The 15,200-nt window shown below is 55.5% G+C and overlaps 1 protein-coding gene across 3 annotated transcripts in view; it reads left to right on the top strand.

Moving 5' to 3' along the window:
* Positions 1-671: 671 nt before the first annotated feature.
* RHOBTB2 (Rho related BTB domain containing 2) overlaps positions 672-15,200 on the top strand; it is a 29,630-nt gene continuing 15,101 nt past the window's right edge. The window contains exons 1-2 of one of the 3 annotated variants that reach the window (XM_014867121.3): positions 672-693; positions 7,130-7,217. In XM_014867121.3, coding sequence (XP_014722607.2) covers positions 7,162-7,217 — 56 coding nt within the window. In that variant the 5' untranslated portion in view covers positions 672-693; positions 7,130-7,161. Of the gene's footprint in view, positions 694-7,129; positions 7,218-10,794; positions 11,396-14,140; positions 14,160-15,200 lie in introns of those variants that run through there. The other 2 variants (XM_014867123.3, XM_044766826.2) reach the window with 2 other exon arrangements.

Here is a 15,200-nt window from a genome sequence, read left to right as displayed (position 1 = left end):
CTGGCTGGCCAGCCAGGTATGTCTGACCACCGCAAGCCATCACTTTCCCTGTTTATTGTCTCCCTGTGTGCAGGTGAGCGGAAGCAGGAAGAAAGCCTTCCTGTCTAGCAGCTGCACACCCAGCCTCACTTCTCCAGCCTGGCTTCCCTCTCCACAACTCCATACAGCCTCCAGCTCAGGGCGCCCAAATCAACCACCTGTGGGGGTAAAGCAACAGTGCTGTTCCCTGGCTCCCGGCCGGGCTCCCAGGATGTGCGTCAGAAAAAGCCAATGAGTGAAATTCCAAAGCAATGTGAGTCACCGAGGAGGAGGAGAGGCCAGGACAGAAGTCGGAATGAGAGCCTGAGGACAAACCAAAGGCAGGGCCCCAGGGCCAGGGTCTGGGCCAAGATACCAAGAATGCTCACCTGTTCAAAGATGGGAATGGGACCTCCTGCCCGGGTGGCTTATCTGTGGGCTCTGCGCAGCCCTAGATGGGGAGGGAACTAACCAGGAGGCCAGCCCTCTGGCCCCACCCCTGGATATGGTAACCATGTCCCTCACCTGGCTCCCCATAGGCTGGGCTTGGGCTCTCAGCCCTTAAAGTCCATGTATTGTTTCCTCACACATTCCCTCCCACTGACCTGGCCCAGGACACTACTCTCGGACAGGGAATGGTGACAGGCCAGCTGGGCCCCAGAGGAGAGGCAGCAGGTAAGTCTACGACTCACACCCCACCAGTCCGAGACCACCCCTGGGCTCTTTCTCTGAGCCTAGGTGCTCCCCTGTCTTCACCTGGTCCCTCCCAGCACTCAGGAGGATGTGCGGGTCTCAGAATGCAGTCTCCTCGGAAGGTGGGAGATGTGAAGGCAGCACCAGGGGTGGGTGGGGTAAGGAATCACGTGTCTTACCCATCCAGGTATAGTAGCCGCTCAACTGTGGCCCAGCAACCCGAGGCAGCCAGTCTCAGGGCAGGCAGTGGGGGGTTCCACCTGCAATGGGAGAACCCGGAGGGAGTGTCTAAGGGGCCACAAGTCAGCGGCAGGCCTGGGTTCCCCTCTCCTTGTGAACCTGGCCAGGAGGGAAGGGGAGGCAGTGGAGCAAGCGGCTGACCAGGCATGTCTCTCTAACAGCCCGGTTCATCCCTGTCAATCAAAGGCACCCCTGGCCAGGACGGAGCCAGGGCAGCCTGTGACTCTGTGGCTGCCTAGGCCCTCTCGCCTGCTCTGTCTTCTGTCCCTCCCCAACCTGCAGGGCCACTGCCAATTCCAGCGATGCCTCCACGAGGCCAGTTATCCTGTGCTTGGCCTCTCCTGCCTGCTCACCCTGGCCTCTGTGCAGCCCCTGAACAGCTCCTCTCACTCTTGGAGCTCCCCAACCCCTCAGGCAGTAGGATGCATTTCTCCAAACAGGAACTGAGCAGCATCCTTAGCCCTAATTCTCACCCTCTCAACTTGGTGCCTCTTTCTAGTCCCACCTGGCCAAGGACTCTCAGGCTTGCACTGGGAATTCCTTCCAGGGCAGCAGAGACCCTGGGCCAGGCTGCGGTCACTTCCTGCAGAGGAGTAGCTGAGCGAAGGAGCTCCTTTGTTCTAGGCAGGGACCAGGCTGAGGCAAAGGCTTCTTGGGACCTGAGGGTGTCCCTTCTAGGCTGCGGCCACTCAGACAAGGGGCCAAGGCTGAGAGGTGGGTGGCTGTGGGCATTAGCAAAGGTGGAGATGGGTACAGCCCACAAGTGTCAGCCTATCTAAGAGGGGCTGTGTGAAGTGACCATTTAAGGATCTAGCTGACCATGTTCACAGTTAACCTTTGCCCAGGGCTCTAAGCTACATTAATTTTACGTCTTCTACCTGTCTCCCCATCTCTAGGGCATATTTCCTCATCCCCAGCTGTTGAGACCTGTCAGATCCTCCGTTGACATATATATATATATATACCCCATCAGTTGAGTCAAAATCCTGTGCCTTGAGGCATGAAAACATTTCCACATTCTTGGCTCCCTGTGGGGCAAGGATTGCTGGGCTGGGTGTGGGCTGGGAGAGGGGTTTGAGGCAAGTCTTAGCTAGTCCGTTCCTGCTTCTCTGCTTTCTGTCTCCCTACGGCCACGGAGCTCCTGTTGACCCTCTCCGATGGCAGAAAACAACATTGTATGATAACATCACACAGTCAGAAATTCAAAAGTGGGGGAGGTCATCCAATGGAACCGCGTGGTTTCATGAATGAGGAAATAGAAGCCGAGAGATAAAGTCCGGTGCAGGGGCCACAGCACTGGGCCTGACATGGCCACACACTCCCTGTGTGACTGTGCATGGCCATTTTCCACTCTGGCCCTCAGATTTCTCACCTGTAAGATAAAGAGGGTTATTTTTGTATGAATTAAGAACAACATGTTAATGCTCTAAAGTCAGGGCGTGAGGTTGTAAGGGACTCAGGGGCTGTGTGGTCTCCCCTGAGATGTTCTGAGCCAGCTGCTGGGTTAGAATCCTTGCTCTGTCCCTCCCGCTTTGCGACCCTGGCAAGCCACAGCACTTCTTGAAGCTTCCATTTCCTCATCCATCAAATGGGGATAATTGTAGTGTTTCCTCAGAGGATTGTTTTGAAGTTTAAGTGTAGTAGTACATGCAGCCCAATACTGGGCATGCAGTAAACTCTTGATAAATTATCGCTATTATTAAAATTAAGGCTCCCTGATGACAGGGATGGAGTCGTTATCATTTTATGATCCTCACAAGCTCTGGCACAGTGTCCGGCACTAGTAGGAGCCTCAGATGCGTGTGATAAGTGAAAGAAAGGATAAATGAGCGAATGAGCAAACAAGTCTCACTTTTCTCCAGATGCAGGATGAGTGATGTGACTTGGGTTGCATGGGCAGGTCATGTGCCTTCAGTCTGGAGGGCTGTTGGTGGCCCACACCACCTCTGCCCACAAAATGGCCACTGCGTGGGCCCTGGGGAGGCAGTGTGCGCTCAGGACTCTGACCTAAACCTCCCAGCACCGTGGCTCCCAGTCCTCTGTTCTGCATGGGTAAAATGGTGGTTGGAAGGGACATAAGCCGAGGTCTGCTGGAGCCAGTCTGCTGCCCCAAGCTCTCCCTGCTGGGGTGTGAAGACGGCAGGACGTAAGTCCCCTCTTTACACTGCCTCTGGCTTGAGGAGATTCCTCTCAGAGAGCAAAAGAAAAACAAGGTGGCAGGGGTGGGAGGGGTGGACTTTCGAGCATGTGGTGAGGCCCAGACTGCGAGGCTAAGTTGAGGCATACCTTCCAGTGGCCTCAGAGGGCCCTGAACTGTGTTTCCAAGGGCGCAGCGGCAGCACCCTGCTGCCCCTGCCACCCGGCTGGCTGAGGTCCTGCCCCACAGGCTGTCGAGTGGGCTGACCTGTGAAGCTTTCCCCGCGGTGTCCCGGTGTCAGCTGCCCTGAGGTCTGGCCTGCCTCCCTTCTCCTCATCTCACCTCCAGCCTTGCCCCAGAGCCCATTGAGCGGGTAATGACCACATCCTGCAGAGCGATGCTTTGGCTGAGACAGGGCGCATTGGAATCTCCACGAAGCTGGGTCCCCTTCTCAGACATTTAAAAACCATGCCCCTGGGAAGGGCTGCAATTTCCCTGGGGTAACTGGCTGCTAAGTGGCTGGTCAGAGCCTGAGAGAGGGCTGTTGGGTCCAGAGAAGGCCAGAGAAATACAGCTGCCCGGTTGGTCGCTCAGAACAGGGATGGCCCTGTTTTCTGGAGCTCAGGCACTGGAGGGCTAGGCACGGATGAAGCAAGCTGGTAGCCAGATCACTGGCCCGGGAGCCGAGATCTTGAGGCTGTCTGGAGTAGCCAGGAGGGGTGAGTTGAGGGTCAGGGTGGGGAGAAGGCCTGGCATCGGCCACAATTGGGGCAGAGCTGAACTGTCACTACCCCAGGACACTTCTGGCCAGCACTCCCTGGCTCCCTGGCTGCCTGCCTTGAGGACCATCCATGCCCAGGAGGGTCCCTCGTGTCCTGGCTGTTTGCCAATCCGCTCAGTTAACACACTGTCCTATCTTTGACCAAACTGGAGCCACGTGTGTATATGTTTATGGAAATCTCTGCGCAGGAGGTGGGGGAAGGGAGAGGAGAGAATAGGGAGACAAAGGAAAGAGAGAAGGGGAAGAAAGGAAGCGGGCTTGTTGAGGTGATGGAGGGGGTCCTTGTCCCATCCAGACTTTGTGGGGAACATGGAGTCAGGGGAGCTGGGGAACTCTCTTCCTCTGGTTATAAAAGAAAAGGGCCAGAGACTCTTCAGATATCATCCAGGTCAACCTGATTTCACCGGGGACCCCGAGGGGCGGGAACGCGGACTCTACTCCAGGACCTTCGCACCACTCTCTCTCTCTGTTGTTGGAGTCCAAGGACCAAGAGGAGGGCTTGGCGCTGGGGCGAAGGGTGCAGGGTGGCTCTGCAGAGGCTGTTCTGGAGCCCTGCAAGAGGAGCCCAGGGCGCAGGTGAGGACCAGGTCCCTTCCTGGATTGCCCCTGACAATCCTTTACCCTGGGTCACAAGCAGCTACAGCCCCAAACTCATATCTGGTTACAGACATGCAGCAGTGCGCAAGGCGGATCCAGGTTCAGGCTGGGCTGACCTCGACGAGAACACTGAGCCTCCAAGTGTTCACTCAACAAGCCCTGCCTGCCGGTGGGGCAGCCTCAGCCAAACCAGCCTCACTGCAGGGCCACTACTCTCTTAGAATGCCCCGTTCCTGCCGCGCACTCCTTTATCTGGAGCAGTGAACAGTAATGCACACTCACAGAGGACCACTTCTGAGGTCAACAAAACCCTTCTGGTCCCTAACATCAACTATTGTCCCTGTGAGCTCTAGCAGAAACTAACTACCAAGGGAGAAAAATGGGTCAGAAGAGAGGAGACTGGACACACACCTCCCCTGCCCTCTCTCCCAGCCTCCTCCCTGCCCTCCTAGAACACCGCAGCCACGTGAGGACCTGTGGGGAACAATTGGGGCTTTTTATAATCTTGATTTGTTAACAGTTCAGGCTATTTTTTTTTCCATGCTGCAAGAGATGCCAATGCCTCATGGAAAAGTTGTGAAAAAAAACATGTCTATTTTGGGGTGATCAGCCTCCTCAGAGCTTCTCGCTTGCGGCTCTGCAGAACTGCAGGAACAGGCCTGCCCTCTCTCAGGAGCTCCACAGCTTGTTTGAAGGACAGGATCTTGGGCCTGGACACATTGGCTGAGGGATGCATTTTTGACCCCTTCTTGTCACTTTTCTGCCTATAAAACAGGGCAGAAGTAACACCATCTAGCTGCTTTCTGCTGCAGGCCTGCCTGATGGTAGCTTCTGGTGCACTGTCCTGAGAAGTCAGCGTCCCAGGAGACTCAGGGTGGATCGTGCATTTCCCCCATGGCATCAGTGGTGGTGGTACTTTAAAGACCTAGGCCAAGAAATGCTCAAGTTTCTCTGCTGGACAAGGAGCTGCTTCAAAGCTGCAGCATATGTTTCATGGAGGCCTCAGTCAGCTGTGGCTTCCTGGGAGGAAGGCCAGGACAGAGGGGCTGGGGCGAGTGGGCCGAGGGGCTGGCACGCTTGGATCTCTGACAGCTGGGGCTGGCTGTAGCCTGCTTAGACCAGACCGGCAGTGGGCTCTTCAGTTCTGCTCTGAGCAGCCCGGCCAGCCCCACGGTGCTGAGGCTGTAGGAAGGCTGCGGGGGCTGGCCGGACTTTGAGGATCCCCAGCAGAATTCTCACTCAGGTTCCTTTCACTGCCTCACCTGGTTTCTTCATTTCCTCAGGAGACCCACCAGGCACCAGGGCCAAGGGGGGCAGGGGACTTTTTGAGCCTGGTGTGTTAGGCTGTCAGAATTCCAGCTCCCTAGCCTTGCCCCATGCCCTCTGGGCTGTCTGCTCGCCATAGGTGGCCCAGGTGGCATAGGCACAAATGGGAGTAGGGTCCCCCTTTACACAGGGGCACAAACCACAGGTCTGTGATAGGGAGAAGCAGAAGTGGAGGAAGAGTTAGAAGGATCACACAGTCTCTGATCTCACTCCTGGAAGGGGCCGTGAGAAGATCATCTAGTCACCCCCTGTCTTCAGGCAAGTAATATTGTTATCGCCAATGGAAGACCAGAGAGATTAAGCTCCTTGCCCAAAGTCACACAGCCAGTTCTTGGTGGAGGGGAGGCCAGCAAGGTCGGCACCAACTAGTGCAATGGCTGTTTCTGTGCTTTAGTTTCTTTTCACTCTGGGCTCTTAGGGCCACGGTTGCCCATATCCCTGCCCACACCTGGCTCAGGGGCCTCTTCTTCCCTTGGCTTCCTTCTGCCCTGTCACAATCTGCCCCTGGGGTGTCGTCACAAAGATGCTCTTCCATTCCCCTTTAATGACACAGTGCCAACTGCTTCCAAAGGTGCCCAGCTGGCCTCTCCAATCCCTTCCTTGATCATTCCCAATCTCTCCAGAAATTCTAGAGTTTTCTTTGGCTGAACTGGTCCCAAGATTGTGACAGACCATTGACGGAAGCTAAAGGTGGGGACAATTGCAGAATTAGACTCTCTTACCATGTGCCTAATCCCTCCCTCCTGCCCCCAAATGCCTCCTTCTTCCATTCTCAGCCTTGGTGGCCACCAGCTGGTGTTTTGCTGAGTCCCAGTTTGGGTCAGGAGCTGCTCCAGTGAAAAGGATGACCGATAAAATACAGGCTTTCCATGCTAGGAACCCATTTCAGACGTCAGTGCTGGAATGCATCTTGGAAGTCACCTGACCCAACCCTTGAAGATGAGAAGGCTGGGTCCCAGGGAGGAGAAGGAATTGTCCAAGGTCACACAGCTGCATGAGGATGGAATCCAGGCCTCCTGATGGACAACAGACCGCTCTTTCCAAATTACCAAACCAGTTCAGAAAGTGCAGATGCCCATAGCATGGGATGAACCCTGACCCTGGTTCTTGCCTCCTGGGTAGCCCCTTGACCCCCTGGGGTGACCTCTGTCTTGGTCCCCAGGCTGGGTGTCTCAGCCTACTGGCCTGGACACTAGGAGCCATGCTCTTGCCCTGAGTAGGACTCTCCGTTTGGGCTGACCGACCTGGTGGTGCCTCTCCGGGTCCGGGTAACTCACGCTGTGCTCATTCCTTCCCCCGCTGTCTTTCCCTGCTCTGCCTCATTCACTTCCATCCAGCTCAACCAGGAGCCCCAAGGGAGCACAGAGCAATGGCAGTCGGAAGGAAAGGCCGGTACGACCTGTGGAAGACCTCTCTGGACAGCACGTGAGTAGCCACTGGGTGGTGTCAACTCCCTCCCACCTCCAGTTCTCCTCCCCAAACATTCATTTATCCATCAAGCATTTACTGAGTGCCTGTTGAGCGCTTGTTGCCAGACCAGCACAAAGGATACTCTTTTGAATAAGCACAGTCCCTTCCCTAAAAAGTTCTCAATATGGAGAGGGAGAGAGACACCCAGTGATAGAGCAGTGTGGTTGGTATTATTAGGGAAGAGCAGAGGCAGGGCAGAGAACCCAGATTTTGTAGGGGGTATTCATGGAAGGCTTCCTGGAGGAAATGACATGTAGGGTGAAACTTGAAGGATGAGTAAGCACTGTCCAGGTGAAGTGGGTGGTAAAAGGAGCAGTGTTCAGGTTGAGAGAACTGCTCTGGTAAGGCCTGGAAGGGTCCTGCCTCCTTGTGGAGACCTGGAGGTGCCCCCTGAGCCCCGGGCAAGGAGGTTGAGAGACTTCAGGCTTACCAGATTCACCTCCTCCACCCTGCTGGGGCTCTGCATCTTGAGATGCCTCTGCCTTTGCTCTTGGCTGCTTCTGAACTTTGCCCCAAGTGCAGGCTGGCAATGCCGTGTGTCCCAGACTCTGCACGCTGCAGAGGAGAGGGGCAGAGCTCACGTTACAAGCCCTGTTGGGTAGGCTTTGCAGAGGCTCGGGTGCTCCAGGACAGGGGTGGAGAGAAGAGAGGTTCGTAGCCTGCAAATAGTCAAAGGGCTGGAGCTGCCTGTGAAGCAGATGGACCGTGCAGGTTGGAGGAGGGCTCAGTGAGAGGGGTCTGCACAGCTGGCCGGCACTGGGGAGGGGCCACGTGGAGAGGAGGGTTTGGAGTTCTGGCTGAGAGCCTGCTGCACGGGCGCCTTCCTGAGGACCAGGAAGGAGAGCTCTCTCGCCAGACTAGGTCCCCTGCTCATGGACTTCAGGAAAAAGGCGGCACACGATGCCCTTGAGGAGGGTGGCCATGGGGATAGATGGAAGGAGTGCCTTTGGGGACAGGTTCAAGAGGTTTATGTCACTGGGAAGGAGGAGTCACAAGAAGGCTTTGGTAAGGGAAGAAATGTTGGGGGAAGCAGGAGACCACAGTGGAACCGGGAATACCTCAGGCTGCAGCCAGGCATTGCCCTCCCGGGGCGAGTAAGCCAGGCTGTGGCAGGGCATTGCCCAGGCCCATCTGCGGAAGGGCAGTGAGAAGCCCAGCTGGCCAGTGACGTGGGGGAATCAGCAGCCGGTTCTGAGCTGCTCCAAAGAACCACACCAGTGGTTCCACGCTGAGGGAACTGGGCAGATGGGGTTGGGGTGTGGGTGTGTGTGCGCGTGCATGTATAATAGAAGAAAGAAGGAGGCAGAGAGAGAAAGAGGCTAGGAGTCTTTCTGGAAAAACTTCCCACCAGGCCTGACTTGAGAAGTAATCTGAAGCAAGGAAACTAGATTCCCCAGGCTTGGGGTGGGAGGGGTGCAAGGTGAGGGAGAGTGGGGAGCTGCCTGTGCTGAGATGCTGCTGATGGCTAGAGCTGGGGACTGGGACAGAGCCCACCCAGACTGGGCTGCTGACATCTCTTTGGTTGCTGGCGAGGAACCTGGCCTCAGGGGATGGCCCTGTTTTCTGGAGCTCAGGCACTGGAGGGCTAGGCACGGATGAAGCAAGCTGGTAGCCAGATCACTGGCCCAGGAGCCGAGATCTTGAGGCTCTCTGGAGTAGCCAGGAGGGGTGAGTTGAGGGTCAGGGTGGGGAGAAGGCCTGGCATCGGCCACAACTGGGGCAGAGATGGAGGGCAGAGCTTGGTGGTGATCTGTGTTTCGTGTCGAGAATCTTCAGTTGTACTGGGAGGAAAGAGCTGGATCCCAGTCACTGAGCTGGGAGTGAGAAACACCAGGGCCTTGTAGACTGGCTTGAGGGAGAGGTCTGCACAGGCTCCCAGACAGCCCAGGGCTGGGCAGTGGGGGATGCAGGCTGACTCTTTCTCCAAGCAGGGAAAGGACCTGGGCCCCAAAGCTGCAGGCCTGGTAGCCTCACAACTCTGGGTGGAGCTCAGTTCTGTTTTCCTGCTCTATGCTGCCCTGGAGCTGTGCCTGCTGCCAGGACCTGTGAAAGGTTGGCGCTCTGGAGCTGGGTGTGGGGAACAGGGTGCTGGTGGGAGAGACCCTGTCCCCTGGTGGCTCTGGTGGCCCCTGTGCAGAGAGCTCATACTGGGCTTTCCTTTGATGCAGTGAGCTCTGGCACACAGAGGATGGGGTGAGGCTCTTCAATGCCAAAAAATGTGGGAAGAACACACCTGTACACGGTTTAGTTTCTTTGCTAAGCATGTATTCAAACCAATACCTTGTTTTACGGACAGAGGGGCCTCCCCAGAAGTGTGAAGTAAGTAGGACCCTCAGTCATCCCTAACCTCTTCTCCAGCTCTAGGCAGATTCAGAAGGAGGCGCTTACTGAACGTGGACCAGGCCAGAACCCGTGTTTATCACAAACACCTTGATGGGCAACTTCCAACTACACACAATCACACATGGGAAGCATGCTTCAGACCACACAAAATTCACTTTTTATTGGCCTTTTTTTGGCAATGGATTTCTCTTTCTAATCATATTTTGCATAAACTAGTATTAAAGTGGATTTGCATCCTCAGAGCACAAGCTGGAGGTGTGATGGAGAGTGCTAGGTGGAAGGCATGTCAGTCTGGGCTTTAAACACTGTCTAGAAGTAACAGACAAGACGGATAAAACCAGACTGAGCTGACTATTGTAATTACTAGCAGTCAAGATCATCAAAGTCTAACCAGCCTTGAACATGGAAACTTCCTTTGAGGACCACTCATATTACAGATGTCATACCTTACAACTTCCCTATTTTACAGAGGAGTAAACTGAGGCAGAGAGCCCCAAGGTGCCTTAGGTACCGTCTCCTGGGCTAGTGTCTTCACAGCATTTCTCTCAGAGGTCAGAAGATATCGGTGAACTCAAAGTGGCAATAAGATGGGGGTGGGATGGAAGCGCAGACTGCCGGAGAAGAGTGGCAGAGAGAAGGCCTGGATGGTTAACAGGTACAGTGGTACAGGGACCCATTGTGAAACTCATTCAGGGCCAAGGCAGTTGGAGGCATAGGCTGTAGCCACAGGGGGTGGTGATGGTGGGAGGAAGGCCCTCAAGTGCCAGGATAACTCCCGAGCCGGCAGAGGGCTTGTACGGAAACGGTGTCTTCCTCTCCTTCTGGGCAGGTGGTGGAGGCCTGGGTTTAAGGGGCATGGAAAAAATGTTCCCTCCCCTAACTCGCATTCCTTCCAGGGCTGACCCAGGATACCTTTCAGAGTTCTTTCTCAGCCTCCCGGAGGAAAGGGGAAAACCTCGTGGGAGTCCAGTGAGGTTTCGCGCCTCCCCAGGTAGAGCGCCGCCGCCAGGTTCTGGGGGTGAGCCGAGACCCTCCCCGCTGCGTCTGCCGGGAGGGGCAGGGGAGGGGGAGGGAGGGAGCGAGCGGCGCCGGGGGCGGGGCCGGGGCGGGCCGCCGGGGCGCCCAATCCCCTTCTTTCCCCGCCCCTTCTCCGTCCCCCGACCCCTTTCCACCAACCGAGCGCCGCGGTGGGCGGTGCCTGTCGCAGCAGCCGGCCTGGACGCGATCTTCCCCCCCTTCCTTTTTTTCCTCTGTTTTTCCGTTTTTTTCCCTTTCTTTTTTTTGTGAATGAAAAAAGGAGGTCGCGAGCGGTCTCCTGGACTGCAGCGCGAGGCGTCTTGGCGGCCGCGCCTTCGAGCGGCCCGGCGCGGAGCAGCGTCGGCCTCGCCCCTCTCCTCCGCTCTCGGGCGCCGCCTCCCGCCGCGAGCCGGAGGACCGGCGGCGGTGGCGCGGCCCGGCCGCCCGAGGTCGGAGCGGCGGCGCGCAGCCGCCTCCATGACGCTGGGCGCCTGGGGCGCGCGGCGATGCTGATCCGGAAGAGGCAGAGGCTGCAGAGCCGCGCGCGGCCGCTCCCGGCCCGCCGTCCGGCCGGGGCTGCTTTGTCAGAGTTTCTGAGCTGACGCGACCCGGGTCCGGAGCGTGTAGCGGCAGCGGCGGCAGCGGCGGGGCGGCGCCGGCATCGTCCTAACTTGCACGCACGGAGTGACCCTAGACATTTCACTAAAATGAGCGTGCTTAGCAGGAAGAGATGTGTTCCTTACACTAGAAATTACCCCGTCACATGTAGAGGTGTAAGTAAATGATTAATTTCTATTATGGCCGGGTTGCAAACAGCCTCTGGAAACGCGCCGCTTCTCCTGCGCTCTCCGGGCCCTGTCTTCGCCCCTCCTGACATCCTCTCGGCTCTCGCTCGTCCCTTGGCTGTAGCTTAGGCTGCTGGGCTCTCGGGGGCGGGGGACTAACCTTTTCCGGGTTTTTCTAGGGAAAGGAAGATGACTTGATGGCCTTGGCGTCTCGCAGCCTTTCCCCTTCCCCGTTTTTTAATTTTAATTTTTGTCTTGTGTGTGTGCAGAGCAGCGTGTCGGGAAAAAAGGTCCAGAGTGGTGGAAATGTTTCTCTTAAAACCCAGTGGAATCTGGGTGCTTTGCTCGTCGTTTCGGAGATCTTTCTTTCAATCCAACTCCACTGCAGTCTGTACATCTGAGTTCTGGCAAACTACTGGGAGAAGAAATCCTTAGCGTTGTTTGTCGATGTTTCCGCATTTTAGGTTTGAGAAGGCTTATTCGGTATTCAGGCTTCTAGTTTTTGTTAATATGACCGTGCAAGATCCCGTGGGCCTTGCTGTTCATTGGCTCTGCAGGGGAATTCATCTCCCTGCCTTTCACCATATTACAATGTCAGCCACCCCTTGGGAGCCTCCTTTAATGCCGAGGCCACCCTCTCTTCTCTTCTCTTTCCGATTCTCCCTTCTCTTCCCAACCCAGCCTCCTTGATTTTTGCCTTCATTTTCAGGATATTCCTCCCTTTTGCATTTTGTAAGATGCAGGATGTGGGATATTGGTTGCTAGGAGACAAGTCAGGCTCCCGGGGAGATTCTGTCGTTTCCTTGACAACCAGACTAGGGCAGCTACAGATGAACAAGCCTCCTATCAGCTGTGGGAGGGAAGGGGGGGTTTTTCTGGGCTCTGCAAAGAGTGTGTGTAGGGTTGTGGGAGGTGGGAGTGGGAGCCCAGGAGGGTTGTAGCTAATCTGAGCACACCTTGCATTTTGGCCTGGCCTGAGCGCACAGCTGGGAGAGCAGTGAGCAGGATGCTGTTTTTGGAGAGGGGCACAGGGACCATGGGATGGGGTGGGGAGGGAGCTCCAGGCAACTCTGGGATCATTGAGGGCGTGCAGTGATTTGGGGTTGTGATATCCAGGGCAGGGTGGCAAGGAAGCCATAGTTTATGGAGGTTAGTCAGGAGGCTCAGAAGGAATGGAGATGAGGTAATTGTGCGGAAAAGTCTAGAGTCATTGAAGGAGAATGCCAGAGGGAGAGGGTAGGTTAAGAATCTCATTGGGTGGGTCGTATACATTAGCAATCATACAATAAAGTAACAATATTCTAGAGCAAAAATGACATTAGTTGGCATTGGCATGCTATCTTTTGTACAGGATCCTCAATTAAGACAGGCCTGATTGAACTAGGAGTTCTGCTGGCTTAACTGAGCCAGTCTGTATCTTAAGAAAGAGAGAACTTACACATGGAGATATGTAATCTAGCATTATATAATAATACCACATTACATAAGAAGACAGATACCTCCTTTCAGCCCAGGCTCTCTTGCCACAAATTCACCAAGCTTTAGGATACCTTCTTCCAAAGCTCTCATACCCATTTTCCAGAAGGGCAGACTGATGCCTAGAGAAGTGAAGTGATTTGCCCTTTCCTAAATATGACAATGAAGTTTGCCGGTTAGGCAGTTGGGACAGGGGTGAAGTGGGTGGGAATGATGAAAATAGGGAGGAAGTTGAAGTACAAGCAGAGGAGGCAAGCAGGGGCAGCTGGGGAATGGATGGGGAGGGGCGCTCAGCCTGGCAGCAGCCAGCAGGTCTGCTGTCTAAACTCTCAGCAGTGCTTGGCGCTGTCCTACTTGTTGGTTGGCCATCCCCTACTTAACCCTAGAGGTGCGTAAGGTGTGCGTGAGTGTTTTAGTCATAAACTCGCTGATCTTGGACCGGCACTGCTCTGCTGGTGTTCTGGCAGCCTCCTTGCCATCAAGATACTCCTGGATTTAAGAACTGATGCCCCTCCTTTGTGCCTCCTCATCCCCCTTCTGCCTATACAGCTACATGCTTCTAGAATCTAAATTTGAGAAAGAAGTTCTATTGGCTGGTGCGTTTTTCTTTCTCCTACAGCTGTACGTATTTGTATTTGGCGTCCTATCTGTTTTGTTCTTCAATCGATAAAACAGAAACCACAACCCAGATGATTCCTCCCAGTGCCAACCCATCCTCTCAGCTGCCTGACTTGAGACTAGGGACTGTCCAAGTAGGGTTCCCAGTTGGTCCTCAGCTCAGGAGAGAGAGCAGGGAGGAGGCAAGATGGTGGTTAGAAAAACCGTTGCTGGCTGGGGAGGACGAGGAGGGGTGGAGGAGGGAGAAGGAATGGTGCGGACTGTTGCCCTGGAGACGGGGATGGGGACCTGCCTGGAGACCCCTTGTGGTTTAGAGTCCTGATCCTGTAAACTTCCAAGAAGAAGGAGGCTCTTGGCTCATTGAAAAGTCCTTGCTGTACTTTTTGCTTAGGTTGCCGAGACGTATCCACTCGCGCAAATCCCAGTTGCCACTGTTACTTGGATATTTCAGCTCTGCATTCCTGCATGCTGGCATCCAGTCACAGCCCGGCAGGAATGGAGCAGCTCTCTTGCTGCTGGTGGCCTGGCTCTTGGGCTGGATGGCTCAGCAGTGAGGGCGTCTGGGCAGCCTCCAGGACTCCTCTGAGCGCAGCCTTCCTTGGCCTAGGAAGGATTCTTCCAGGTTGCTCCAGCCCCCAGCTGACTTCATGCACACTGGGTATGTGAGCAAGGGCAGGCCAAAGACCCTGGCAAAACCCAGCTCCCCAATAGTGCTTGCCCTACACTTACTCACCCCCCGACCCCCAACCCTTCCAGGAGGGTGGATGCCAGCTGGGAGGCTGCCAGCGAAAGTCCCCTCAAGCCTCCTGGTGACAGCTTTTTGAACACTGATGTGACATTTTGACTGCAGAAGGGCCTTCTGTTTGTTAATTTGAGCCATCCTTCTCTGTGGGTGGACAAACCACTCCCTCTCTGCCCAACACAGAAGGAAACTGAGGCAAGCATTTACCCAGAAATCCAGGCCCGTTTTTGACCCTCTGCTTGCCCCAGAAACCCTATTACCTGGGCAGTCAATTTAGCAAGCATCCTTCCAGGAGTGTCAGGTGTCTTGGGCTTCCAGCTTGAGAACTCTCCTCCCTAGGAATGGGAAGTGCAGAAGGTCCCATCCTGACTGGATGCAGGATGCTTGGAGGGCAGGCTTGGGTAGGCGATGGGAGGGCCCACTGGCCATGGAGTATATTATCCCAGGCCCGTAGTTACCCCCACTTCCATCTTAGAGCTGGACCTGCAGCTGAGTGAACCACACAGGTCACATGAGAGGGGAGGCCCGTGGGCCGCTCAGGTGCACCCAGAGGCCTCCCCAGATCAGAGAGACTGGGAGGAGAAAGTTTGGTATCTCTGTAAAGGGGAGTCGGAGCTAGGGCTTGGAAATCCACAAGCAGAGAGGGAGAGAGGCAAAGGTGGAGGCCAGGAATGCTGCACCCAGCTCTAAGTCCATTAAACTTTAAAGTGGCCCTGCCCTCAGGCATGCTGGGAAGGGTGGGGACCTGGTCCCGACTCTGCTTCTCTCAGCTGTTTGTTGTTCTGCTGCCACAGCCCTGCTGGTGGGAGGAGGAGAGCGGAGGAGAAGTGAGCTTCCCAGGCAGATTCTTCTCTTTCTGGGAGAGTGGGGACAGGCCCTGGGCAGGCTCCGCCTTGGGACCTCTCACAGCCCTCCCCCGTTTGGAAGCCCAGTTGGAGGATGGTGGCAACAGGAGGG

The sequence above is a fragment of the Equus asinus genome, chromosome 3 (genome assembly GCF_041296235.1).
Source record: "Equus asinus isolate D_3611 breed Donkey chromosome 3, EquAss-T2T_v2, whole genome shotgun sequence".
In the NCBI taxonomy this organism is placed as follows: Eukaryota; Metazoa; Chordata; class Mammalia; order Perissodactyla; family Equidae; genus Equus; species Equus asinus.
This window is presented reverse-complemented; position numbering and strand designations above follow the sequence as displayed.